We start from the raw sequence: 26816 nt of genomic DNA on the forward strand, positions 1-26816 counted from the left end.
GGAACTTTATAACAACCTACCTGCTTTCTTGAGGGCAGCAGGTTGGCTGTCAAGCAAGTTAAATGCTTTGACAAAAACAGCCTCCAGAACTATAAGAACAGGAAGAATAAGGGTAGGTTCTGGAAATTAACAGATTAGAGCAAGCTCAGTAGTGGAATAAATCCGGTATTAGGTACAAAGTACAGATTCCAAACGAAATACACAGCCTCAAGGTAAAAAATGTATTACAAAACAGTAAGCTCTTTCACGATTAAAATCGCTTCATCAGACTAACACATAATTGTATTACATTTGTTTACCAGGTAATGCCTGTCTGGGCCAGGAAACCCATTTTCTGCAGTGACCTGGGGAGAAAAGCTCCAAACATACAGTTGCGAAAACTTAAAAAAGCCAATAATATTAACAATATTACTAAAGTTTGATAAGTCACAGTGTAAAAAAAAAAAAAAAAAATATATATATATATATATATATATATATAGTTACAAAAGGGTTTGACCATTGATTTCCTAGGATTTAAGACCACATTAGCTGCTAATACGAGAAGTATAATAAAACGTTAGCCAAGTGGAAAAAATAAAACAGTAGACATGGGCTAGAGCTAGATAGGAAGGAGTAGTTAGAATAGACAAGATGGAGAGTGGATAGACTTAGCCAGGAGTATCACAGGAGCAGAGCCAATGATTTGCTAGATGTTCTTTTAGGAGGTGTTTGAAGTGATGATAGCTAGGGTTTTTTGCTATGGGTTGAGGAAGAGTGTTCCAAAACTTAGCAATATTATAGGAGTAAAGAGAGGTACCATGAGGGTTATGGGGTTGAATAACCTTTAACATTAGTTTATTTGAGGACCTGAGTGATCTGTAATTTATATTGGGTAGAACTAGGTTAGTAAGTGTGGGGCAGTCATTGGACTGATGAATTATTTTGTGGACTATGGTCAGTTGATTGAGTATTAAATGGTTTGGGAGTTCTAGCCAGCTGAGTTTGGAGAGTGCTGAGCAGTGGTGGGTTCTGAACATGGGTGGCCTGTAGCAAACTTTGCAATTTTATTATAGCAGGATTGTAGACTATTCAGATATGTTTTCGTAGATTAGTAAAATATACAGGATCCTTAGAGGAGAGTGGAAAGCAGTTGTGAGTGGGCAGTGGCTAGTCTAGCACTTTCAGTAAGGAAAGGTTTGACTCTATATCGTGTACCTAGTTTGGTGTGGACTTTTTTGATGGTGAGAGAGATGTGGGTATCAAATCTTAAGGTATCATCTATTGCGACACCTAGACGTTTGGTATGACTTGTGGGTAATATTTTGGTGCTGTTTGAGGAAGATATTGCTAGGGGGAACTGGCATATTTTGTGTTCGTTGTTTCTGAAAACTATTGTCTTGGTTTTGTTAGGGTTAATTATGAGTTGGTGTTCATAGGTGTGTACTAGGTTAATGGCCCTGGAGCCTTTATTAAGCCTAGCCCATAGGATTACCCTGGCATCGTGCCAACCGACCTTAGTTCCCAGTGCCACTGTTGAGTAAAACCACTGGAGTGATCCCTGGGTTGAATTTTCCATTTCCCATCCACCCATCAAGATTTCTCTTGAAGAGGGCCAGTGAGGTGCTCTGCTCATGTATAGGAAGTCTCTTCCATGGCATGGGCAGTCTCTGGGTTATGAACCTGTCCCTCCAGCATGTTCTGCTGATTGTGGTAATGAGGTTGAAGTCTCTGGAACGTGTGGTGTGGAGGGATTGGGATTTTTTTAGATGTGGCATTTCTAACAGAGCTGGGTCAGACATGGCTTTGTAAGTCAAGCAGAGATCACCTCTAAGTAGGTGATAGGAGACAGAGAATAGTTGGAGTTTTTCGAGTCTGTCCACAGAGAACAAATATTTAAGGCCTAGGATTCTCTTTGTGGAGGTACTTTTGTGGCCTTTCCAGTTGTTGCAGGTGTTTAGTGAGGTACATGCCAAATGGGGCATTGTACTCCATGACTGGCCTAATGAGGGAAGAGTAGAGGGAGACGATGACCTCTTTCCTCCTGGATGCAAAACTCTTAGTAATGAGATGTGCCACATAGAAGGACTTTCTAACCACAGTGGCAATGTGGTAGTCAAAAGAGAGACTGCTATCAACCTGTGTTCCCAGAGCTCTTATAACACTTTCTGTGTTCAGTGGACTACCGCTGATGTAGTAATTCATTGGAACCGGGTTTTTCCCAAAGGAGATGATGACATTTTTTGGCATTGAGCTTAAGGCCATGGTTTTGACACCATTCGTTGGTCTCAGTAAAGCTTTTCTGTAGGCTGTCAACATCACTTGGGGAGTTAATAATAGCTCTCAACTTGCAATCGTCTGCAAACTTTGTCAGAGTCCCTTTTTGTTGCCCTGGATTTCAGAGAAGTAGATACCAAACAGGAGAGGATCCAGGACCGAACCCTGTGGGACTCCACTCGTGACTGTTCGGCAGTCTGACTTGGAGTCAGCTACTTTCACACTGCAGGGTTCCTCCTGTGAGCCAGTTTGCAACCCACCTAGAGATATAGGGGTTGATGATTAGCTTAGAGCGTTTTTCTATGATTCCTGAGTGGGGAATGGTATCAAAGGCCTTGGCCAGATCAAGGTAGGCTGTATGAACCACCTTGTCTTCATCCACAGCTCTGGTGGCTGACTCAAACAACTTGACCAGGCATGATCTACCCTTTATTAGGTCCATGATTATGCATTCCATAGCTTTGCATACCAGACTCATCAGGCTAATGGGGCAATAGTTCCCAGGGTCTGTAGTCGCTCCTCCTTTGTGGAGAGGGATGACTGTAGCAGTGCACCATTCGGTAGGGACAAATCCTGAGGTGAGGCTGTGATTGGACAGGGCACACAGGTGAGGTGCCAGTTCACTCTGTAGTTCATGTAGAACATAGCTAGGGATATTGTCAGGTCCCATAGAAGCTGATTTCTTGGCCTTGGACAGTGCTGTTTTAACCTGTGCAGCAGTAATACTGGCTGCCTGGCAATCTACTGGTATTGTGACTGGTCCTGGGGGGGGAGATACAGTTCGCACTGAATCTGTCAGTCAGTATATTGGCAATATCTGTTGGCTCGGTATAGGAGGTACCATTGTGCAGTAGCTCACAGCAAATCTGGGTATTGCCGTGGAGATTCTTTACATAACTATAGAAGGCTTTGTGGTTGTCTTTACTATCTGCTGCAATTCTGTTTTCATAGCTAGCTTTAGAGGATTTGATGAAGGATCTCAACTTTTTGTTGAGGCTGATAAGGGAGTTTTATCAGTCTTGGGACTTCACCTTATTCTGCATCAGTTTCCTCCTTCTGTTGTAGAGTTTGTTTACGGTAAGGGACCACCGGATTGGCTTATTTTTTTTTGGAGGGCAGCATCTTGGTTCTATTAGGTATGGCAAGATCCATGCATTTGTGTACGTGTTCGTACAGTGCAATGGTGTAGGATTCGGCAGTCATGCAACTATTCATTTGCATGGGTGCCATGAAGTTAGCCACCTCTGTTTTTAGGAGTCCCCTACTGCCATCTCTTCTTTGTTGTCTGTCTGTTAGAAAAAGCCTCCTTTTATTTTGTCTTTTAAAGAGAGTAGAGGATTTGGGGGAATGAACTTGGTGACATGAAAAATCTAAAAACTTTTAGCATTAATTTACCTCTCTCATATCATTATTTGAGTACCTGTACATCAGAAGGACCAAATAAAGCCACTCTATCAAAAGGAGAGTTCAGGATTTCCAACTCATCTGAAGATCTTTAGTTGCATACCCAGACAAAATGTTCTCAAGACTGTAGCTGAAGAGACTTCTAAGATGGTTGCACAGTGAGTAACAGCTCAATTCTAGCTCTCCCAGTATGAGAACAGAAACTCAGCAGAAGCAGCCAGTCAACTTCTGCTTATGGGTAAGTTTCAGTAACTGGCTAGCAAGTGTACTGTCTGAATGCCATGAAAAAAATATATAGACTACCTGGAAAAAATCAGTTACAAAAGTGAGGAAGAAACACTGACTGTGGAAAAGTTCTGCAACTGCTCAGCAAAAAACAATGTAATCTCCACATATGAATTCCAGTAACCTGCAGGAAGATATAAGGCAACTTCACACAGACCTGGTTAAAACAAACAAAACAGTGATGGAGTATATTAACACAAACAACAAAAGATTGGAAAAAAAATGGAAGAAGCTTTAAATAGATATTCAGAACAGGTGATAAAGCTGCAAAACTCAGAGGTTGAAATGAAGAAGGCTGGCTTAGGAAGAGATGTTTAAAAAAAAGTAGAATTAGAGGACAGAGCACATAAGGAAAAATTGAGATTTTCAGCTATACTAGAGAAGATGGCAGGAATAGACTGCATTGACTTTATGAAAGCACAAATAAGTAAATGGACTGGCATTCCACAGCAGTTAGTTGAAAGGGAACATCGTCTGAAAGCTCCAAACCTGGTTGTGAGAAAGCAACCTAGACCTTTAATGGTAAAGATGCAATTCTACTGGCAGAATGAGTTGATTCTAACAAAACTGTGGCAGAAGGACAAAGTACTAAAAATGGGAGACAGCAAAGCGAGTCTGGAGAATGATTACTCACTGTATACCAGGCAGAAGAGGAACACATTTATTCCACTAGTCAGGGAATGTCGAGATGCAGGTGTGTATAACAAACTGCTGTACACAGCTGTCTTTAAGGTATTCTTCCCTGCAGAGACAAAATCATTTTTTGAAGTACATGCAAAAAAGGAAATACAAAAAAATGTGTCCAACAAAAAAGTAAGCTGTGAAACAGAAGCATATTCTGTTTCTTGTTCTTCTGGTAATAAAGACCACAGGGAGACTGTACCTGTGAAACCTTACCAATGTTTCAATGGAAAACATTGAAGAGAAGGAATGGAACATAAGAGCTGACTAGAAAAATCAAGAATACGCTGGAAATGAAGCAGAGACAGGATTTTGGTGATGGAAATGAACAGGAATAAAACCAACAACTTAATGTGGGTTTACAATGCAATAATTAAATTTGTGAAATATGACAAGAAAATCTAGAAATAGTTGACTTTTTCAAAATTTGTTGGACTTGTGGGGGACTCTAAAGCATTCATGTCATTAATGTTCAGAAAAATGCTTTGGAGAGGGGTAGAGGAGGAAGAAAGTTAACTGTAAGTAAATATATTTTTCTTAAATAGTATTATTTGTCTTGTGTTGTTTTCCTTACATACTATAAAGTAAAGTCTTCTGTTATTTTTAAGTGCAATAGGGATTGTAATCAGGTGCTGATCTTTTTTTTCTTCCTTCCTTGTATCTCTAGTCTTGTTCAGTTTAAAGAAATGTATGCACTGCAATGTAAAAGAAAAAGCCTGGTTAAAAAAGCATTCTTGCATAGGGGAATGACTAGATTAAGAATCTTAAAATTTGTTACTAAATCAATCTAAGATAGAGCAAGAAAATGAAAAAAAATACTGAATATTATGAGGCTTTTTTCCAGCAAATACATGTTTTTTTAGTAGAAATTTTGCAGCTGGTCTTCATGTTTCTACGGAAGCAACCTGATAAAGATAAACTGGCTGTCTGTCTCCATGGAGACATGAGAACCAATCTGATAAAGAGAAACTGCTACAGTCTGATGGAGAGTGATTGGCTGAGAAAAAAAAAAGAGAATTTGGCTAGGACATAATGTTCTCTGAAAGCATTAAGGGGGTTTTCCCAGCTTGGAGAGCTATAAAGATAAGGCAAAAACAAATTAGCACTTAGTAGAAGCACAGGCTGCACCACATGTTTTAGCATGCCTAACCTTTCTTTTAGGTTAAATCAAATCTGTAAGTATAGCTGTCAGTTTGGGACTTTTGTTCCTGTTAGGAGGATAAAACATCAATATTTGAAGATGTATACAATTCTATCTGATAGTATTAAGTTCATAGGGTTTAGGGGGATAATGGGGATCTGTTTTTTTTTTTGTTTGAGGGCTTTCAATAAAGCAAAATTTTGCAAGACGTGACATAGGCTCAAACGGATATGACAAGAAGCAACTGTATAAAAGTTCAACCTGCCCAACAGTATATGCATGCAACAAAATCTGGAAAGTACAGTTTTGTACCTACCATAAATGTAGATGTTCAAGTGCTAATACAGCTGCAGTCATAACAGATGGGTTTTCCTGCCGTCAGGCGGGTCCTCGGTCGACCGAATTCCAAAGTCTAGGTCCGGCGTCGGTTGTCGTCGCTTCTTCCCTGATGTCAAAGCGACAGGGGTATAAAAGAACCAGCCAACGCCATTTTCTTCAGTTTTTCTTGCCCCAGATGTCAGGTGCCCCCAGAAGGAAGGTAATACATACATTTATGTAATAATGCAATGCAGTATAATCAAAAAACAGTAGTTGCAAGCAAATACACCATAAAAGAATACCCCAATCAGGTTGTATGAGGAGGTGTTAGCCATTAGGCCTGTTCCAAAGGGGAAGGAGGGAGGGAAACCTGGAATGCAGCTGTATTAGCACTCGAACATCTACATTTATGGTAGGTACAAAACTGTACTATGTTCATCGTGCATATAGCTGCAGACATAACAGATGGGTAGAATACCAAAGCTAAAAAAGGGGTGGTAGGCACTAGGTGGAACTAGGAGGAGCCAGGATGCCCTGCAAAACTGCAGTGGCAAAACCTGCTCTAGATATGGAGTATAAAGGCAGGTGATAGTGCTTGGAGAAGGTATGCACAGAACTCCAAGTGGCAGCTTCCAAAATATCTTTGGTAGGAACCCCCCTGTGGAAAGCTGCAGAGGTAGCTGTGGCCCTTGTGGAGTGAGACCTGATGCCTGCAGGTACAGTTTTACCATGAAGAGAGTAACAAAAGCGTATGCAGTGGGCTATCCATTTTGAGATTGTCTGTTTGGAAATAGGCTTCCCTTGAGCCCCTGAAGCATAGGACACAAAGAGTTGCTCTGATTTTCTGAAAGGCTTTGTTCTGTCCAAATAATAACATAGTTGTCTGAGAATGTCCAAAGAATGTAGTAGTCTCTCCCCTTTGTTTTGAGGATTGGGGTAAAAGGTAGGCAAGTGGATTGCCTGACTCAAGGCTACCCTGGATACTACCTTTGGCATAAAGGAAGGATTGGTTCGTAAGGAAACTCTGTCCTGATGGAAAATGATGAAAGGCTGCACAGCCATGAGGGCTTGTAGTTCCGAAACCCTGCGAGCTGAGGTGATAGCCAGCAGGAAGGCTGTTTTCCAGGACAAATATTGCAGTTCTGTTGAAGCATCTGGCTCAAAAGGAGGCAAAGTCAGTTTCTCTAGAATGAAATTGAGATCCCAAGCAGGTACTGGTTGTTTCCTTGGGGGTTTTATATTCTTAGCCCCTCTGAGGAACTGCCTTAAGAGGGGGTGAGAGAATAAAGGAGGACCAGTGTTGTATTCTGCAGAAATGGCTGAGGCATGGATTTTGATGGAAGAGAATGAAAGTCCACTGCTTAGCATCTCAGCTAGGTACTGCAATATTTGAGGTAAATTCAGTATTCCAGGGTTCTGGCTCTTTTTCCTCATTCCAAGCACAAAACCGTTTCCATTTGGCGGAGTAGGCTTTTCTAGTAGAAGGTCTTCTGACCTCCAAAATGACATCCTGTACCTCCTTGGGGAGCAGGGTCTGTTGTGATTTTATGGAATCTTCCATGTGGCTAGATTGAGTGTTTTCAGCTGACTGTGAAGCATTTTTAAGTTGTGCTGAGTCAGTAGAAGAGGCATTAGAGGCAGGATCCATGGTGGGGAATGCGTTAGGCTCCTCAGGAGTGGGTACCAGTGTTGTCTTGGCCAGTCTGGAGCAATGAGAATCATCTTTGGTCTGTCTGCTCTGGTTTTTAATAGAACTTTGGGCAGCAGAGGAAGAGGTGGAAAGGCATAAACTGTCATTGTTGTCCAACTGAAAGAGAGTGCGTCCATTTTCCAGGCCTGTGGATGAAAGGTCCTTGAGCAGAATTTTGCCAATTGGTGATTTCTGTGGGAGGCAAAGAGATCTATGTCTGGCCTTCCCCATGCTTGAATTATCTTTGAAAATACTTGAGGATGCAACTTAAATTCGTGTGGATCCGTCATATTTCTGCTTAGGTTGTCTGCCAGCGTGTTTTCCTTGCCTGGCAGGAACTGTGCTTGAAGCTCGATTTGCAATTCTAGAGCCATGTTCCAAAGAGACATGGCTAGCCTGCATAGGGGATATGAGTGGGTTCCTCCCGGTTTGTTTATGTACCACATTACTGTGGTGTTGTCTGTCCTTATCAATAGCTGGCCTGGATGCAGCAGGTTTTTGAAAGCTATAATAGCATTTATTACTGCTAGCATTTCCTTTTGATTGATGTGTAGGTGCTTTTCCTTTTGGGACCATCTGCCCTGAATGCACCGATCTGTCATGTGCGCCCCCCAGGCGTAATCCGAGGCGTCTGTTGTGATGGTTTGACTTGCTTGAGGCTTGCAGAATGGGAGACCTGTGTTTGTTTGGCATGCTTGAGCCCACCACAGAAATTCCTTTTGAAGACATGGAATTAGTGGTATTATTGTTTCCAAGCTGTGGCTGTGCTGAGACCATAGGGTTTTCAGGTACCATTGAAGTTTCCTCATATGCAGCTTTGCACATGGGATTAGTAGGATGCAAGATGCCATGACTCCCAGAGCCTGCAGGATTTTCCTTGCAGTCAGCCTGGTGAAAGTTGCCAGTTTTCTAAAGTATTGAGTTAGTTGCCCTTGTTTCTCTGGCGTGAGGTAGGCCATCTGGGTGTTTGTATCCAATTTACCACCCAGGAAAATTATTGTCTGAGAGGGCATTAGCCTTGATTTCTTTTTGTTGACTGTGTATCCCTGGGAATTCAACAACCTTATTACAAAAGCCAGATGTTTCAGAAGTATGTGCTTGCTGTCCGCTTGGATCAGGCAGTCGTCCAAATATGGGTATATTTGTATCCCTTGCAGTCTGCAGTAGGCAATTACTGATGCCAGGCATTTCGAGAACACTCTGGGCGCAGTAGATAAGCCAAAGAGCAATGCAGAGAATTGATAATGTGTTGAACCTGCAAGAAATCTGAGGTATCTTCTGCAATCTTGTCTGATTGGGACATGCAGGTATGCCTCCTTGAGGTCCAATGTTACCAGCCAAGACTCCTTGCCCAGCATGGGAAGAAGCTGCTGTAATGTGAGCCTCTTGAATTTTAGCACGAGTAAAAATGTGTTTAGGATGGATAGGTCCAAAATAGGTCTCCAATCTTTGCCCTTCCTTGGTACCAGGAATAGTCTGGAATAAAAACCTTGACCCTGTTCTTCTGCAGGTACCTCTTGAATAGCTTTCATGTCCATGAGATCTGAAATTTGTTTTTGTGCCTCTGCCCTTTGATTGTGTGGCAGGTTTGGCATGCCTCTCATTTTTGGAAGGGTGTGAAAGTAGAATCTGTAGCCTCTGTCTATAATGTCCAGAATCCATTTGTCTTTTGTGACAATATGCCAATTTTTTTGAAAATAATGCCAGTTTTCCACCTAAAGGTGTTGCCATTTGAGCCTTGCTTGGCATGCAAAGGGGAAAGTCATTGGTTCTGCTTTATGAATGGCTGTGAACTATCCTCACTACCTCTTTGGGTAAGTGCTTGCCATTGTCTGCCTCTAAACGATCCTTGAGATTGCCCTCTACCCCTCGGGCGCCTGTATCTACCTCTTTGGGGTCTGTCCGTGGCTGGAAAGGACCAATTTTTTGAAGGCCAATTTCTACTGAAACGTGGAGGTTGTACCTGTAGGAAATCTTTCACTGTTTGCATTGATTTTGCCTTTTCCTCCATTTTCTTTAATACCTCCTCAGCTTTAACACCAAACAATACATCTTTTTGCAGAGGTGCATCCAGTAATTTAGCTTTGACATGATCTGGTAAGGTTTGCTCTTTGAGCCAAGCATGTCTACGTATGACTGATCCTGTAACATCAGCTCTACATGAGGCCTCTAAAGCATCAAAACCACATTGCAAGGTATGTTTACCTACTTGTTCTGCACTATGTATCAAATCCTGCAACTCCTTCAAATCTGGTTGTTCAGGTTGTGACATTTTGCTTCTCAACTGTGATAACAGAAACTGTTGGTACTTTAACATATGGAACTGGCAGTTTAACGCCCTCATGGATAAGGTGGCAGAGGTGTATACCTTTTTCCCCCACCTTTCTAAAGCTCTGGAATCCCTCTCTGAAGGTAAAGGATTTTTAGCAGTGGAGGCCTTAATTCCCTTGGGGCCCTGTGAGATGGTTTCTGGGTCAGCCGCATGGCTTTTGTATAGGAATTGGTGTGAGTCAGGAACCCGGTAATACCGGTCAGGCTTGACTGGGGCTGGAGGCAAAGAGTCTGGGTTAAGGCAGGACTCCGAATACACATCATCAAGGATATCTAAGACAGGGGGTATAGCCAGAGGCCTATGCTGAGGGAGCAAGAGAAAATCCCTAAGCCTTTTCTTGGAGTCCGAGTACTCTTGACCTTCCCAGTGGAAGTGTTCCCTCAAGGTATGCAAGGTTTCCCAAAAGAGTAATCCTCAGTGGGGGAGACAGAGGGAAGTGACTCCTCTGCATCAGAATCTTCAAAAGGGGAGTATGAATGTTCCTGGTCATCAGAATGTTCTGAAATAATGGAAGCCTGGTCCGAGGAGGGGGATTCTTCCTCCACTCTGGTCCTTTTTTCCGGGGGGGGGGGTTGAGAACCCCTTATAAGAGAAATTAAGTCCTCAGCCATTTTGAGCATCTGCTTTTTAGGCATGGGGCCTTGAGAAGGGCCCTGTGGGGTTTGTTTTTTAGAATGCATGGCTGTCTTAGACTTAGTGAAAGCCTTGATGGAAAAAGAAGAGGAAGGCCTGAAGACACCTTGAGAGGAGGCAGACCTGTCTAAACTCCAAGTTTCACCGCCAAGAGTGGCTTCGGTATTTGTAGTCGGGGTGTTGGCCGAAGAGCCTGCGACCTCAGGTACAGAAGACACCGCCAATGAAGTGTCGTCTGCAGTCAGGGGCTGCGTAGGCGCCTCGCTGAGAACCGGACCACCAGTAGTCAGCTTTGGCGTGGTGTCGGTAGAGGCCGCAGACCTCGTGTGTCGGTCCTTATCTTTTAGTCAAAACTGGAGTATCTGCCGACATTATGTAGTTAAATTTTTTGCCAAAAAAGTGCTGGGCGAACTCCGCCCGACGCTTAATGGTGCGTATGTTGAATGTAGCACAAAAACGACAGGGCGAGACGTCATGGTCTGGGCCTAAGCAAGGAATGCAGAGGGAATGAAAATCCTTATGCGGTATTTGCTTCCCACATGAAATACAATTATTAACTTTGTCTGACATCGGTCTGAGGCAAGAAAAGTTTCCCCAACGGGGTACTTAGCTTTCAAGAAGACTTTGGTTGTAGATATTCATAATCTCAGGAGCTGGCCGACTGGCACTTGCGAAATGCTTCTGCTTCAGGCACCGCGCGGCAAGAAAGACTGAAGAAAATGGCGTCGGCTGGTTCTTTTATACCCCTACCGCTCTGACGTCAGGGAAGAAGCGACGACAACCGACGCCGGACCTAGACTTCGGAATTCGGCCGACCGAGGACCTGCTTGATGGCAGGAAAACCCATTTGTTATGACTGCAGCTGTATGCACGATGAACATCTAGACATTTAACAAAAAAGGTGTCATACATAAAAGGTGGAAGTAATTATAGAAACAATCATTGCATTAAAAAGTTTTATCTTTAAATGTCAATGGACTCACAGATAAATACAAAAAAAAAAACAGAGTAGTGAACTATATTAAAAAATGTAAAGTGCAAATAGCTATGTTACAGGGGACAGACTTGGAAAGAACTGAACATGTGAACTTGATAAACAAAAGGTTTTCAGGATGGTTACCAAGTGGAATACCTGGAACAAAGGAAAATAAGAGTACTTGTATTAACTGTGCAAGGAGCTCTAGCAGTAATAGGAGAGGATAAAAAAGATAATAATGGCAGATTTGTAGTGCTAAGGGGCTACTGGCAATGGAGGAGGATTACACTGGTATGTAGTTATTTATATTCCACCTAAAACTGATATAATGGAGCTTAAGAAAATTCTGGGAGAAATTATCAGTTTCAGCGAGGAATATTACCTTACAGGTGGGGAATGGAATGTGATTTGCAGCAGTAAAGATGTGTCTGGGGTCCCAGAAGGGAAAGTATAACAAAGGAGGGTAGATTTATGAAGAAATTGATGAAAATATTTGGCATGGAAGATGTGAATTCTGTAATAGGATTTCAGAGTGAATTTACAAAATAATTCCTCAAAATATAACAACTGGGCTGGGCTAGACAGAATTTACTAAAATAAAAAAACACAGGGTAATGAACTAAAAATGAGATACTTGCACTTTCCCACCTATCTGTTGAAAAGAGAGGAATCTAAGGAATGGGTAGTAGAGATTATTCAGCTGCTATTAGAAGACAGAAATTTCTTCTGAGAATATAGCTAGGGAGTGGGACAAAATTAAGGTGGAGTTTAACAATAGGGTGGAAATAAAAGAAAGTGAGCTATGGTTAAGAAGTAAAAAGAATTATTTAAAGGGACTGACAAATGTTAAAGTATTGCAGAATAGGGGGAAATCCCGCAGAACAAGAAGGGGATCAGCTGCAGAATGCTAAGCAGAAAATAAGCATGAGTTTAGAAAGACTGCTGATAAGCAACTGTTTGTTTTTTATTGATAACACTAGAGCACAAAAACTTTTAGCACAACAATTCAGGCAACAGAAAGTAGAAAGGGCTGTCGGTCAAGCTTAGGGAGCCTATAACAAGGAAGGTAACAAGGTACTAGAAATATTTCGGAAATTCTATGAAAATCTGTATGAAGCAGAGAAATATGGAAATCAAGAAAAGACACAAATGGAAATGTTTATGGAAGAATTAAATATGCCAAAGTCAGAAGTAGATGAGACTATTACTAATGGTTAGCATAGGAGGATATGAGATAAAAATTGTGATGTATAACCAATTTACAGGAAAACCCCCAGGAACAGATGGTATTCCTGTGGAAGTATGGAAGCTAGGAGGGAAAAACCTGATAAAAATCTGGAAGGCTTTGTTTAACAGTATTTTAAGAGGAGAAGTACCAACATCCTGGAAGAAAGCAGTGGTAGCTGTAATACCTAAAGAGGGTAAAGATCCATTGGACCCAGCTTCATACAGGTCCATTTCAATACTAAGCCGTGATTATAAAGTGTTCATGTTTACAATGACTAAAAGAATGATAAAAGTAATGTCAAAATTGATAGATATGGATCAATGTGGTTTTGTGGAGGGGAGGCAAACATTTGACAACATTAACAGAACACTGATGATCCAGAGGGAAGCAGAATGTAAGAAAATACCACTGTTGTTGGTGGGTCTTGATGCAGAGAAAGCATTTGATAGAGTAAGCTGGGACTTTATGAGCAGGTTAATGGAAGCATTTGCATTTCCTGAAAAAAAATTAAGATTCATTAGAAGGATATATGAGGGATCAGAGGCAACAAGTGAAGTGGGTGGGGTCCTTTCTGATAATTTGCGCTTGAGCAGAGGAACCAGGCAGGGGTGTCCTCCTTCCCTTTTGTTGTTTGCATTACATTTAGAACCACTGGCAAAGAAAATAAGGGACTCAGAAAATTCAACAATATAGATGGTATGGCAGTCAAGAAAAAAGTACAGTTTTGTACCTACCATAAATGTAGATGTTCGAAGATCCACATTGCTGCAGTCATAACCTGTGGGTAGTCCGCTGTCCTCGGTCGGCCCGAATACCAAAGTGTTAGGCTGGCGTCGGTCATGGTCGCTTAGATCTGACGCCAGTACGCCGTGGTACTAAAGCGCATGACCGACGTCATATCCTCAGTCTTTCTTGCCCCAGATGTCAGAAGGCCCTAAAAAGAAAGGCCATAGCCAAAAAACAGGAAAACATCCAACCACCCATGTACAAACAATATTTACAACCCAAACCACACAACCACCCCAAACTACAGTGGGGAAGGAGGGAGGGAAAATTGGACTGCAGCAATGTGGATCTTGAATATCTACATTTATGGTAGGTACAAAACTGTACTATGTTCTTCATCTCACATTGCTGCAGTCATAACCTGTGGGTAGAATCCCAAAGCAAAGGTAAAGGGAGGTTGGCAAAATCATAAAGCATTGGGAGCTGCTAACATGCCCTGCAAAACTGCAGTGGCAAACCCAGCCCTAGATTTTGAATAAAGAGGGAGATGATAATGTTTAGAAAAAGTGTGCACTGAACTCCAAGTAGCTGCCTCCAAAATATCTTTAGTAGCTACACCCCTCAGAAAAGCAGTAGAAGTGGCAGTAGCCCTAGTGGAATGAGGTCTGATTCCAGCCGGAATCTCCTTACCATGATGAGAATAACAAAAAGCAATACAATGACCAATCCACTTAGAAATAGTTTGTTTAGAAACAGGTTTCCTGAGAACCCAAAGCAAAAGAAACAAACAACTGTTGAGACTGTCTGAACCCTTTAGTTCTGCTCAAATAATAACGCAACTGCCTGTGAATATCCAAAGAGTGCAAAATCTTTTCCCCTTTATTTTGGGGATCAGCATAAAAAGTAGGCAAATGAATAGACTGGTTCAAGGCCACATTTGAGACCACTTTAGGCATGAAAGTAGGGTTAGTGCAAAGAGACCCTGTCCTTATGAAAAATTAGGAAGGGTTCAACTGTCATTAGAGCCTGTAATTCAGATACCCTTCTAGCAGACGTAATGGCCAACAAAAAAGCTGTCTTCCAAGACAAAACTTCAACTCAGCTGTAGCTGCAGGTTCAAAAGGAGATAAAGTGAGTTTCTCCAACACAAAATTGAGATCCCAGGAAGGAGTAGGAGCTCTACGGGGGTCTTATGTTCTTTGCCCTCTAAGAAATTGCTTGAACAAAGGATGAGAGAATAAAGGTGGGTCACAGTCATAGTGAGCAGAAATGGCTGCAGCATGAACTTTTACAGAGGAGAAAGACAAACCTTTGTCTAGTAATTCTGTAAGATACTGAAGTGAAACACTCAAATTAGGTACTGTAACATCAAAGCACTTTGCTTTGCTCCAAAGAAAAAATCTCCTCCATTTATCAGCATAAACCTTCCTTGTACTAGGCCGTCTGGCCTCCAAAATAACATTCAAAACTTGTTGAGGAAGCTGCGACCCTCCAGGGTCTAGAACAGAATATGCCAGGCTGCCAGATACAGGGACTGTATCCTGACATTGATGAAATGATTGCCTGCCTGGGACAAAAGGTGTGGACTTGCTGGCAAAGGCCAAGGAGGCTCCCGTACTAAACTCCTCAGCAGAGGGTACCAGTGCTGATGTGGCCAATCTGGAGCTATAAGAATCATGGAGGGCTTGTCCTGTCTGACCTTCAAGAGCACCTTGGGAAGGAGAGGCAGAGGAGGAAAGGCATAGACGTGAAGATTGTTCCAACTGAATGAAAGAGCATCCACTTTCCAAGCTTTTGGATGAAACATCTTTGTGCAAAACTTTGGCAGCTGGAAATTTAGTGGAGAAGCGAACAGATCTATGTCTGGAGTCCCCCAAAACACTGTCAACTGTCGAAATACATGAGGATCCAATTTCCACTCGTGGGGATCCACCATCTGTCTGCTCAAAACATCCGCTAAGGAGTTCTGTGCTCCTGGCAGAAACCTTGCCTGAAGAGTGAGGTGCAAACTGAGAGCAGTCTCCCACAAAATCATAGCTTGTCTGCAAAGTGGGTACGAATGGGTTCCCCTTGCTTGTTGATGTACCACATGACAGTTGTGTTGTCTGTTTGAATCAACACTTGTCCTGGGTGAAGTAGATCCTTGAAGGCCATCAATGCAAATTGGACTGCTAACATCTCCTTCATGTTGATATGCAAATGTTGAAGTCTGGCAGGCCACGTGTCTTGAACCCATTTTCCATTGAGGTGTGCTCCCCAAGCCTTGTCCGAGGCATCTGTCGTTAAGATCTGACTCGCCTCTGGTCGGGTCACAGAGAGTCCCTTGTTTAGGTGACATTCCTGAGCCCACCACAAAAATTCCTTCTGAATGCAAGGTATTATCTGAATGACAGTGTCCAAATCATGGCAGTGTTGAGTCCATACACTTTTGAGATACCATTGTAACTTCCTCATATGCAGTTTGGCATTGGGAAGCACCAGAATACAAGATGCCATGAACCCCAAGGCTTGAAGGACTGTCCTTGCAGTCAGCCTGGACAGGAGAGACAATTGTTGGAAGTAAAGGGTAAGATTTCTTTGCTTGTCCGGGGTCAAAACGCCATCTGAGAGGCTGTATTCAGTCTCACACCCAGAAAGCACATGTCCTGAGAGGGTACTAGACTGGACTTTATTTCGTTCACAGAATACCCTAGGCACCTTAACACTGCCATAACATACTGAAGATGGTGAAGTAGCTTGTCTTTGTCTTGAGCAAGAATCAGGCAATCGTCCAAATAAGGATAAATTTGTATTCCTCTTAACCGTAAGAAGGCTATCACGGAGCCAGAACCTTTGTGAACACCCTGGGCGCAGTAGATAAGCCAAAGGGCAATGCAGAGAACTGATAATGTAAAGTCCCAGCCCGAAAACGCAAGAATCTCCTGCAGCTTGGCCTGATAGGAATATGAAGATAAGCCTCCTTGAGATCCAGAGTTACCATCCAGTGATCTTTGCCTAGCATAGGTAGAAGTTGTTGCAAAGTCAACATTTTGAATTTTGGAATGTCCAGGTATGTGTTGAGAATAGACAGATCCAGAATTGGCCTCCAAGTGTTTCCTTTCTTTGGTACAAGAAACAGGCGAGAATAAAATCCTAGGCCCACCTCCGATGGAGGGACCTGCTGGATAGCTCCCATTTGAAGAAGTAAAGAAATCTGTTTGTGAGCCTCTGCCTTTTGCTGAGGAGGAACGTCTGGCATGCCTTTGAAAGGGGGCAATGTGTGGAAATAAAACTTGTAGCCTCGGTTTATAATGTCCAACACCCATTTGTCCTGGGTGACTAAAAGCCAATTTTGCCTGAAAAGTGCCAACTTTCCTCCCAGAGGAGCTGCCAGACAGGAAGGATCGGGCAGCTGAAGATGCAGGTCATTGGGTCTGTTTACGAAAGGACTGGCCCCTGCCCTCACCTGTAGACTGTGCAGGGGAACTCCACGTCCTAGGCCTAAAAGAACCCTGTGCATGAGCTCTGCCCCTACCACGTCTAGATTTGCCCCTAGACTGTAAATCAGAAGAAGGGTAAGCCCATCCCTTAGTAGGCCAATTTCTGCTAAACTTAGGGGGCTGCACCTGCAAAAAATCTTTAACAGTCTGCATAGACTTAGCTTTGTCCTCCATTTTCTTCAAGACTGACTCCACAGGAGAACCAAACAAAACTTCAGACTGAAGGGGAGCATCCAAAATTCGAGCTTTAACATGCTCTGACAAGTTCTGATCCTTAAGCCAGGCGTGCCTCGGAATAACTGATCCAGTGGCAGCCACCCTGGAAGAGGCCTGCAAAGCATCAAAACCACACTGCAAAGAATGCTTACCCACCTGATCAGAGGCATGAACCAAATCCTGTAATTCTTTACACTCTATGCCCTCTGCTAAAGCATCCACCTTAGATTTCAATTGACTAAGAAGAAAATTCTGGTACTTCAGCATATGAAACTGGCAATTTAAAGCCCTCATTGCAAGAGTGGAAGAGGTATACACTTTTTTACCCCACCTATCCAGAGCTCTAGAGTCCTTATCCATGGGAACTGGATTCTTTACAACAGAAGCCCTGACACCCTTAGGTCCCTGGCTAATAGTTTCTGGGTCAGCCCTAGGGCTCTTATACAAATATTTATGAGCCTCTGGCACCCTGTAATACCTGTCTGGCTTAACCGGGGCAGGAGGCAAAGAGTCTGGATTAAGGGAAGCCTCAGAGAAAACATCCTGTACAACATCCAAAACCGGAGGTATAGCCAAGGGCCTATGTTGTGGTAAAAACAAGAATTCCCTAAGCCTCTTTCGGGAATCTGAGAAATCCTGACCTTCCCATTTAAAATGCTCCCTCATAGAATGCAGGGTTTCTGAAAAAGAAAAATCCTCTGGAGGGGAAGCAGAAGGACTAGAATCCTCTGCGTCAGAATCAGAATAAGGGGTAAATCCTGAATGTCTTCAGCCGAAGACTCTGAATAATCTGAAGAATGTTCCAATCCTTCCACCTCTGGCTCCACCCTAGGCCTCTTATCTGGAGGGGGCATAGAACCTCTGATCAAGGTAATCAAATCTTCTGCCATTTTAAGCATGTGTTTTTTAGGCACAGAACCTGCAGAACTAGGACTGACGCCAGAGGAAGACAAACCAGGCCTGGCCTTTGAAGGTACCTTAGAGACAGAGGGAGAAGGCCTAACCACCTTATGCAAAGAAGGGAGCACAGCAACCTGAGAGGCCCCCTCAGCCTGACCCGACTCCTGAGAGGCCACATCTTGCAAAACTAAAGGTTCCCCCTGAGACTCAACTGAAACCTCGGCCGGATCCACAGATTCCACCGTGGTTTCTAAAGAACCGGCGTCCGGAACGGACGACTCATCCTGCTTGGATTTCAACGATTTCTCTTTACGCTTCTTCGCGGTAGCGGGCGTCGGAGGATCCGACGGCATATTGTAATTACACCGCTTACCGAAGACAAGCCTAGCACAATCTAACCTACGTTTAATGGTGCGCTTATTAAATTTAGCACAAAGCGACACCCGTCTACGTCGTGCTCAGGCCCCAAACAAGGAATACAGAGAGTGGTAATCCCTATGAGGTATCTGTTTCCCACAAGAAATACAATTATTCACTTTTTCTGACATCCGGATTTAACTGAGGCAAGAAAAGACAAAAATATTCCCCAACGGGGTACTTAGCCCAACTTGGTCTTCGGTCTGAAATTCAGAATACGAAAATTTCAGGACGCCGAACGGCACTTGCAAACGCTGCTTCTGCTTCGGACCATGCGGCAAGAAAGACTGAGGATATGACGTCGGTCATGCGCTTTAGTACCACGGCGTACTGACGTCAGATCTAAGCGACCATGACCGACGCCAGCCTAACACTTTGGTATTCGGGCTGACCGAGGACAGCGGACTACCCACAGGTTATGACTGCAGCAATGTGAGATGAAGAACATCTGACTATTTGCAGATGATATTATTTTATACCTGACAAAACCAGAAAGAGACATTACAGCATTGTGGAACATTTTAAGACAGTTTCAAATTTTTTGGGATACAAAATTAATGAAGCTAAAACAAAGGCAAAAGCAGTAAATTATGTACCCACACAAAAATTGGTTCAGCAATATCCTTATTTGTGGGGACATGATACTTAGGAGTATAGATTAAAATGATTATGGTGCAGCAACTAAGGATATGTAGGAAGTGACTAAACAAAAGATAATACAAAAACTGAGAAAGTGGAAGCTTTGTTATATGGATATGAATAGTAAAATACAAGCAGTCAAAATGTTTTTAGTCCCTTTAGTCGATAAGGCATATATTTATCAACCAGAACAGAAGTTGTGGATAGCAATTAATACTGAAAGACTTTATCTGGGAGGGGAAGACAGCAAGAGTCAAGTGCGATAGGCTGATTCTTCCAGTAGAACAGGTCAGATTGAGATTCCCCAATTTGAAGGGGTATTTTACATAGCACAAGCAGAAAATTATACTTCAAAGTGGAAAGGGATGATATTGAAAGAGGGGAGCTCAAGAAACAAGGAGAGACTGGGATTTTGGATGCAGGCCTTTAAGGATAAAAATAATGATGCAGATTATATCCATAAAGTAACAGAAAGTATTCTAAGAACTAAGCTAACACGTGAATGGAGAAAGGAAATTCTGCTGATAGGGATGACTGCAATTAGGGATACAGACAATAGGCAACAGGCGGCTGGAATTTATTGGAGAAAACTGGCAAAGGAACCAAGGTACTGGGAGCAAATAACTAGAGCAGGAAAGATGACAGAATGGGAAGATGCTAATAATTTATTTCGACTATAGGTTAGACATTGCCTTCCCTATCAAGGATTGAGATCAGAGTATAGGCAAGAGAAAGAAATAATGGGGGTCCTAAATGAAAGACAAGCACTAGTAGAGTTTTTAGTATAATCTAGAACAGAAGCTGCCATTAAAAAAGAAATTAGTAGAGCATATAAATATTGCATGATAACTATAAGAATCAATCAGTGGAGGTTAGAAAGGATTTGTGAAGAGAGATTGGATAAGCAATTCAGAAAGAAACAATTGAAGGATATATGCATGCCTCTCAAATATGCAACAAAATCTAGAAAATTTAGGATTTTGTTTGGAAATGTTTACATAGACATTTTTATACCCCAAGTACACTGCACTGAATTTTTCCTCGGGTGGATAGCAACTGGTGAAGTGTGATGGGGAAGAAAGACGTAAATGCAAACATTTTTTGGGAGTGCAGTGAGTTACCGGACTTTAAGGATTCCCTGAGGGATGCACTAATGGAGATGCTGGGTGGGCAGGCTGGTATGGGGATGGAGATGATTTTTCTGAGCTATGATACAGAATTGGAATTGCCTAGACATGGGTAAGGCCTTGCTGTCTATAATTATGGTGGCTGCCAAAAAGGCATTTACTAAAGAATGGAAATCAAAAGCTAAACCAATTATATTAGACGTAGTGAATATAGTAACAGAAATAAAACTGGAACAGAGATCTTTAGAAAGAGGTATGAGCAAACTACATAGAAAAAAATCAGAATTGTGGGAACAATACATACAGGGGAGGAATGAGGTTTAAAAGAAGGTCGGACTTATATGAGCTATGTAATGTCTGACTGAAAATGACTGAGTAGATTATAAGTGATGCATAAGGTTTGCAACTGTGAGTGTGCCAGTAGAGTTTGTGTTGTAAAATGCATGCAACTAGGATTGTGTCTGTGTGGTTTGTTTTCATTTATATAAACGTATGACTGCTTATGTCATAAGTGATGGTTTAATAAAGATGCTTCTTGTTTAAAAAGAAGGGTGGTAAGGAACTGAATAATTTATGTAATGTTCCTTTGGTTATATGATCTCTAACAAAATATGTGAAGCATAATGTTTGTTAATTTTAACAATACAGTTTGATTACTTTTATATAAATGTAAATGTGCCTATGTCCTAAGTGATAATTCAATAAGTGTTATAAAGAAGACGACTGTGGCTGAAGCAGAAACCCTAAAAACGGATACTATTATACATAATTTTTAAGGCACACTGAGACACTTGACACAAGTTAGTCACAATCTGATTCAAGTAATACCTACTTTCAAGAGGCTTAGAAGCAGCAAAATCTCAAACTATTGTCAGATTTAAGTATAAAGTTAAAATTTTCACATATAGCCCTGGTAATTATTTTCTTCCTCTAGCCTTCAGAATTTTAATCTCTTAACAAGTCTGTCCAGAAGTTTACCCTCTTTATCCCCAGCAACAGGGTTAGAAGTGTTAAGGCATCTGTTAGCATTAGTAGCAATAGGGGAGATAGCTGCAGGATCTGCTTTAAAATGAGAAAACAGACGGAGCCAAAGCTAGAGGCAGGGGCTCATTCTTTAACTGCTTTTTCTTTTTAGCTGCATTGGAGGAAGGAACAAGCAGGCCCATGATAAGTATCCATGCTGTAGCCAAGGAAGAAGCCTTATTGCCAGTAAGCTGCAGTAAAACAGGTCAGTAGGAAGGCAAGCTATCACTTAGTACTAAGCAGAACCCAACCCACCTAAAAATCACCACAAAAAGTTATACAAGCAGCACACAATCCAGTTTTTAAGAAATAAAAATATTTTACTCTGAAAATAACTCAAAAAAATAACTCAGTCATGAAGTACATACATTACAAAAACAAATTGTTTTTTTCCCAAAAAAATCTACTTTCAGATAAATAAAACATAGTTTTGGATAAAAACTATATAAAATAAGTCCTATGACCTAAGCAGCCACTTGGATAATTAAGACAATTCCTAGACATTAAAGGTGGCATTGAAGGAACATTTGACCAACGTTCCTCAAAAGTCAGTATTCATAGAGATGTGCCACAATTGTGATAGAAATTCAGTAAAAATATAAATACACTTCTATTAATACAAAAAGGTGTGGAAGGGTTCCCCAAAAGGTTTTATCTGTTCGACTAGAAGCTTTAGATTGACTGCTGATCCTGAAGAGCCTCAGATATGCATCTGCACAATGAGGCAAGAAAGCACTGAAGATGTTTAGTTACTCTGGCTGTTTATATAGCTCCCTCCAAAAAGGAACTAGCCTGTAAGCAGCCAGAGTGGAAAGGTGGGAGTGGATAAAAGCTTTTGGAAGTTGTCTGGGTACTGTATCCCTGGCAGGATACATCCTGTAGGCTACTGCAGCAATGAGAATGATAAACATACTGTATATAGAGAGCACACTCTAGAAGTTCACACTCAAACATATCATAGAGGCTAGAGGCTCTTTTCTCAGGGAATACAATGGCCACTATTTTCTCCAACAGCAAAAATACTCAACATGTAATAATTTCTAGGTAGCGAGCTCTGAAAGTCAAGAGCTGGGCTAGACTTCACCATGTCTATGCAAAACTCAGTGATCTCCAAGCAATAAAGCTATGGAGTAGACTCCCTGTGTTAGACGAGACTGTCTCAGCTATTAGCCACTAGAAGTTAAACATCCAAACAGGGAAGTAACCATATCTCTTGCAAAGGCAAGTGGAAATATAGCTCTAGTATAAAATCTGTGAACATTCTTGTGGTGAACATGAGGTTGAGGGCTACAGCACTGAACCAGTAATGATGGGCTCCTGACTGCTTACTTAGTTTCCCGATCTTTATGTGCCGATATGCAGTCTAGTAATATAAAAAGCATACCTTTCACTTCTGGACAGCAGATAAGATAACGAAGTGTGTCCATATAAAAGGATGATTTAGAATGAAGACTTTTAGACTGCTCACATATACTTTTTTTGGAATTAAAAAGAACCTGGGATATCACACTCCTTGATGCTCATGGGTTCTCCTGGACATTGCTCTTTGAAGATAATTTGCACCTCCTTCAGTGCTGAAGCTCTCTACTGAAGTGGAACATTTTGCAAGGGAGTATAAGGAGCATGGAGGGGTAAAGATTTTTATTTATCAGGCTTTAGCTATCAAGTTCATAACATATGCATCACTGGCAATATTTCAGCAGCACTACGCCCAGAGTGTCTCCTTCTGATCACCTCCATCCAGGACTGCTGGAATGAGAGTCCCGACTTTAGGCGTTACTTCTGTCCCCTCCCCCATGCTCCACTGACATGGATCCGCTACTGTTAGCTCCCATATTATCCTACTCTGTTGGCTTCCTAAACCATGGAGGCCACCAGGTATGAGCCCCTGCCGGGAGTCTCCCTTCCAGGAGAACCTGTACATATGGAGAGAGGGAGAGATAGTGGCCAAATCCCACCCCCACGTGCAGGACAAGGGCTGCAAACTACCCGGCACCAACAGTAGAACTGGGCAGGCAAGGAGCCATTAAACTGCAGCCTGTACTACTTTTTACTTCTCAAGTCCTATCTCTTGCATACTAGGTGGGCATAAGATGGTTCAACAAAGGTAACTCCTTAACTGTCATTACATCAGAAAACTCCAGATGTGTGTCCAGTGTGGCATCATCCTTAGTACTACACAGAGAATTTTCCACACTGCTCTAATTTACAAGCTCTGAATGCCTACACTGCTAGGCTCAAATATATGCCTGGTCTCAGATGAAGTGCCCACACTGCTTTGTAGGTTAGGATTCACTACTGGTCCCTTCTTGCTATTACATCAAGTATCTGATGGGTACCCCTCATACACTACCTGAAACACCTTTCTCCACACCCCGACACCCCACACACAGGATGAGTGGGCCAAAGTCTGATGTTCAATCCCATGTTCTTCACTTCACTCCTTCAGCATCCAAGACAGTAATCAAAACTATCAGTGATTTACCTCCAAGCCCAACTGAGCATGCTATAAAACAACTTTTTGCTAAGAATGCAGACTGACAAAGTCATTCAGACTTACCTGGCACCTTTTCTCCTAGGATTGCTTCATACAAGGCAACAAACAAACTGGCATCACATTCTGTTACTGTCTTCACTCTGAGGTTGACATGGCATTTGGAAAGGAGGTCATTGGCAACATCAACCCAGTCTATGCCAAAAAACACAGCAAGTCTAGGTTATTATAGCATCAAAACAGTTTGTTCACTACTGTGCACGAATACTTACAAACTGCTAAAGATATATTTCCTAAAATTTCAGTTAAACACATATAATAATCTAATTATACCGAAGTTTCAGTTCTTCTAACTTAAGCATCATACAGACTCTGAACTCAAACATAACAGTAAAAGACCTGTAATAAATAATACAGCAGATGACTGAAGTGTTAATACATACTACTTGCTGATTAATGCAAGCAATAAAATCTATTACTGCTGAACAGATTGGAGCTCTGATTTGCATGCTAAAATGTAATCAAGGTTCAATCTCCCAAAGCAAAACATGCATGTATTGCCTTTAATGTTCAAACATATATACATGAAGATAAATCATTCCCCAATCCATCTGTCACCAACAAAGCTAGGAGAAAAAAGCAATGCAGCTCATAAAAAATAATGGACACACAAAAGGATGGATTTAGCAGACTGAAGAGCTTGATAATAACCAATCATACATTCATAAGTGCACATAAAGCAAATAGCTCTATAAGAACCATAACCACTACAGTCTACACATTTCTCACAACCATAAGGAAGTGAGAGGGGTTAGCTTGGAGTGAATTTCTGATCACCCATCCAAATGCCTAGGTTAAATTTAGAGAGGGTGATGGATCTACTTTCTTTGACATGGAATGGAAGCTTATTCAAAAGCTAGGGCATCCTTTAGGAGAGAGCTCTATCCTGCCAATAGGTCCTGTTTACAGTAAAACACAGGTTCAGGTCTCTAATAGAAATATTTGGGTTACTTGAGTTTTTTATGAAGAAATGGAATCACCAAACTGTACTTTATTTTACAGACTGCTGTTACTTAGGTAAACTTACTGTAATAGTAGATATTTAAACAGATCATGTATGCAGTGGCCTAAGCTATACAGGATGTATCCAGCCAAGGATCAGAAGTTCATTTGGCTTCCAAAGCTTTAGAGCACCTTCCATGTTCCTGTATGACCATTACAGCTTGAAGGGGAGCCTGAATAAAAGCAGACATATTGGCACCAAAAATTAGAGCTTTCTTGCCTCAGAAAGAAGGAAATCTAGAGCACTGCTTAGCAAAACTGTACAAAGAGAAAAGGGGATAGTTAGGGCCCCACTGCTGCATAAAACAACAAGGAAAATGGCAGCAGAGGTACGTGTACTTCAAAATCAATCTATTCCAATGTCTACCATTACGGTGAGTGTATTTACACCACTGCACTATGTTCATTAGATCACTGCTGTAGTAGCAAAGCTATATGGGATGAATACCAAAGCTTAGAAAGAAAGGTAGTAGGAGGAAGAAGAGGACAAAGGATGAGAGTCTAGTAGCCCTTGTAGAAGGTTTGAAGCAAACCCTGCCCTGGCCCTAGAGAAAGAATAAATTTTGCAGTATTTGGTAAGTGTGAAGAGAAGAGTCCACCTCTTTCCAAAAGATCAGTAGCTGCAGTAGCCCTGGCAGAATGGGCTATGACTTTTCCAGGAAGTGCCGTGTCATGGCATGAATAACAAAACCAAATGGCATAGAACAATGATGATCTAGAAGGAAGCAGAGTGCAAGAAATCTTCACTACTGTTGGTGGGTTTTGATGCCCAGAATTTATCTGATACAGACAACTGGAACTGTAGTAGCAGGGCAAGGATAGCATTCACATTCCATGAGCGAGTAATGAGGAGGATATATGAAGGGTGGAAAGAAAGAATTAAGGTAGGTGGGCTCTTCTCTGACAAGCTATTTTTGAATAAAGGAGCCAGGCAGGAATATCATCTTTCATATTAGTTATTTGCTTTACATTACTTGCTTATTTAGAAACCCTAGCAAAGAAAATAAGGAACTTCAAACGCAAAGTTATAAGTGGCATGGTAATGAAGAAAAATTACTTTTACTTGCAGATGGCATTATTTTGTACTCCGTATAGGCATTAAGGAAGGAGGAACCAACATCCTGGGAAAAACACGGTGGTGGCTGTAATTCCTAAAGAGGATAAAGACCTATCTAATCTAGTTTCATATAAGCCCACTTTAATTTTTATAAAGTGTTTATGTCTATAATGACTAAAGGAATGGTAAAGGTGATGCCAAAACTGACAGACATGGTCTGAACTAGTTTTATGGAATGATAGCAAACATTTGACAACATTAACAGAACAATGATGCTCCAGAGGGAAGCAGAATGTAAGACGATATTGCTGTTGTTGATGGGTCTTCATGCAGAGAAACCATTCAACAAATAAAGGTGGGATTTTATGAGTACAGCAATGGAAGCATTTGTATTTCTGTATAAAATAAAAAGATTAAATTAGGATATATGATGGATCAGTGGCAAAAATCAATATGGGAGGGTTCCTCTCTGAGTTGTGCCTGAACAGAGGAACCAAGCAAGGTGTCCTATTTCCCCTTTGTTATTTGTGTTATATTTAGAACCACTGCAAAGTCAATAAGGGAGTCAGAAATTCAATGATATAATTGGTATGACATCCAGGAAAAGATGGCTCTATTTGCAGAGGATATTATTTTGTACCAGATGGAACGAGAAAAAAGGACAACTCAGTGTAGTGGAATATTCTGAGATGGTTCCTATTTTTTTCCAAGACATAAAATTAAAGAACATAA

At 41.7% G+C, this 26816-nt stretch overlaps 1 protein-coding gene across 1 annotated transcript in view; it reads right to left on the reverse strand.

The window, feature by feature from the left end:
- The window catches only part of CEP95 (centrosomal protein 95), a 1662476-nt gene that overhangs the window by 1387801 nt on the left and 247859 nt on the right, over positions 1 to 26816 (reverse strand). Inside the window, exon 2 of the mRNA XM_044080881.1 lies at positions 24032 to 24160. Within this exon, the coding sequence (XP_043936816.1) occupies positions 24032 to 24160 (129 nt within the window). The remainder of the gene's footprint in view (positions 1 to 24031; positions 24161 to 26816) is intronic.

Source organism: Protopterus annectens, chromosome 8.part0 (assembly GCF_019279795.1).
Source record: "Protopterus annectens isolate FY-2018-M chromosome 8.part0, PAN1.0, whole genome shotgun sequence".
NCBI classification, from domain to species: Eukaryota; Metazoa; Chordata; order Ceratodontiformes; family Protopteridae; genus Protopterus; species Protopterus annectens.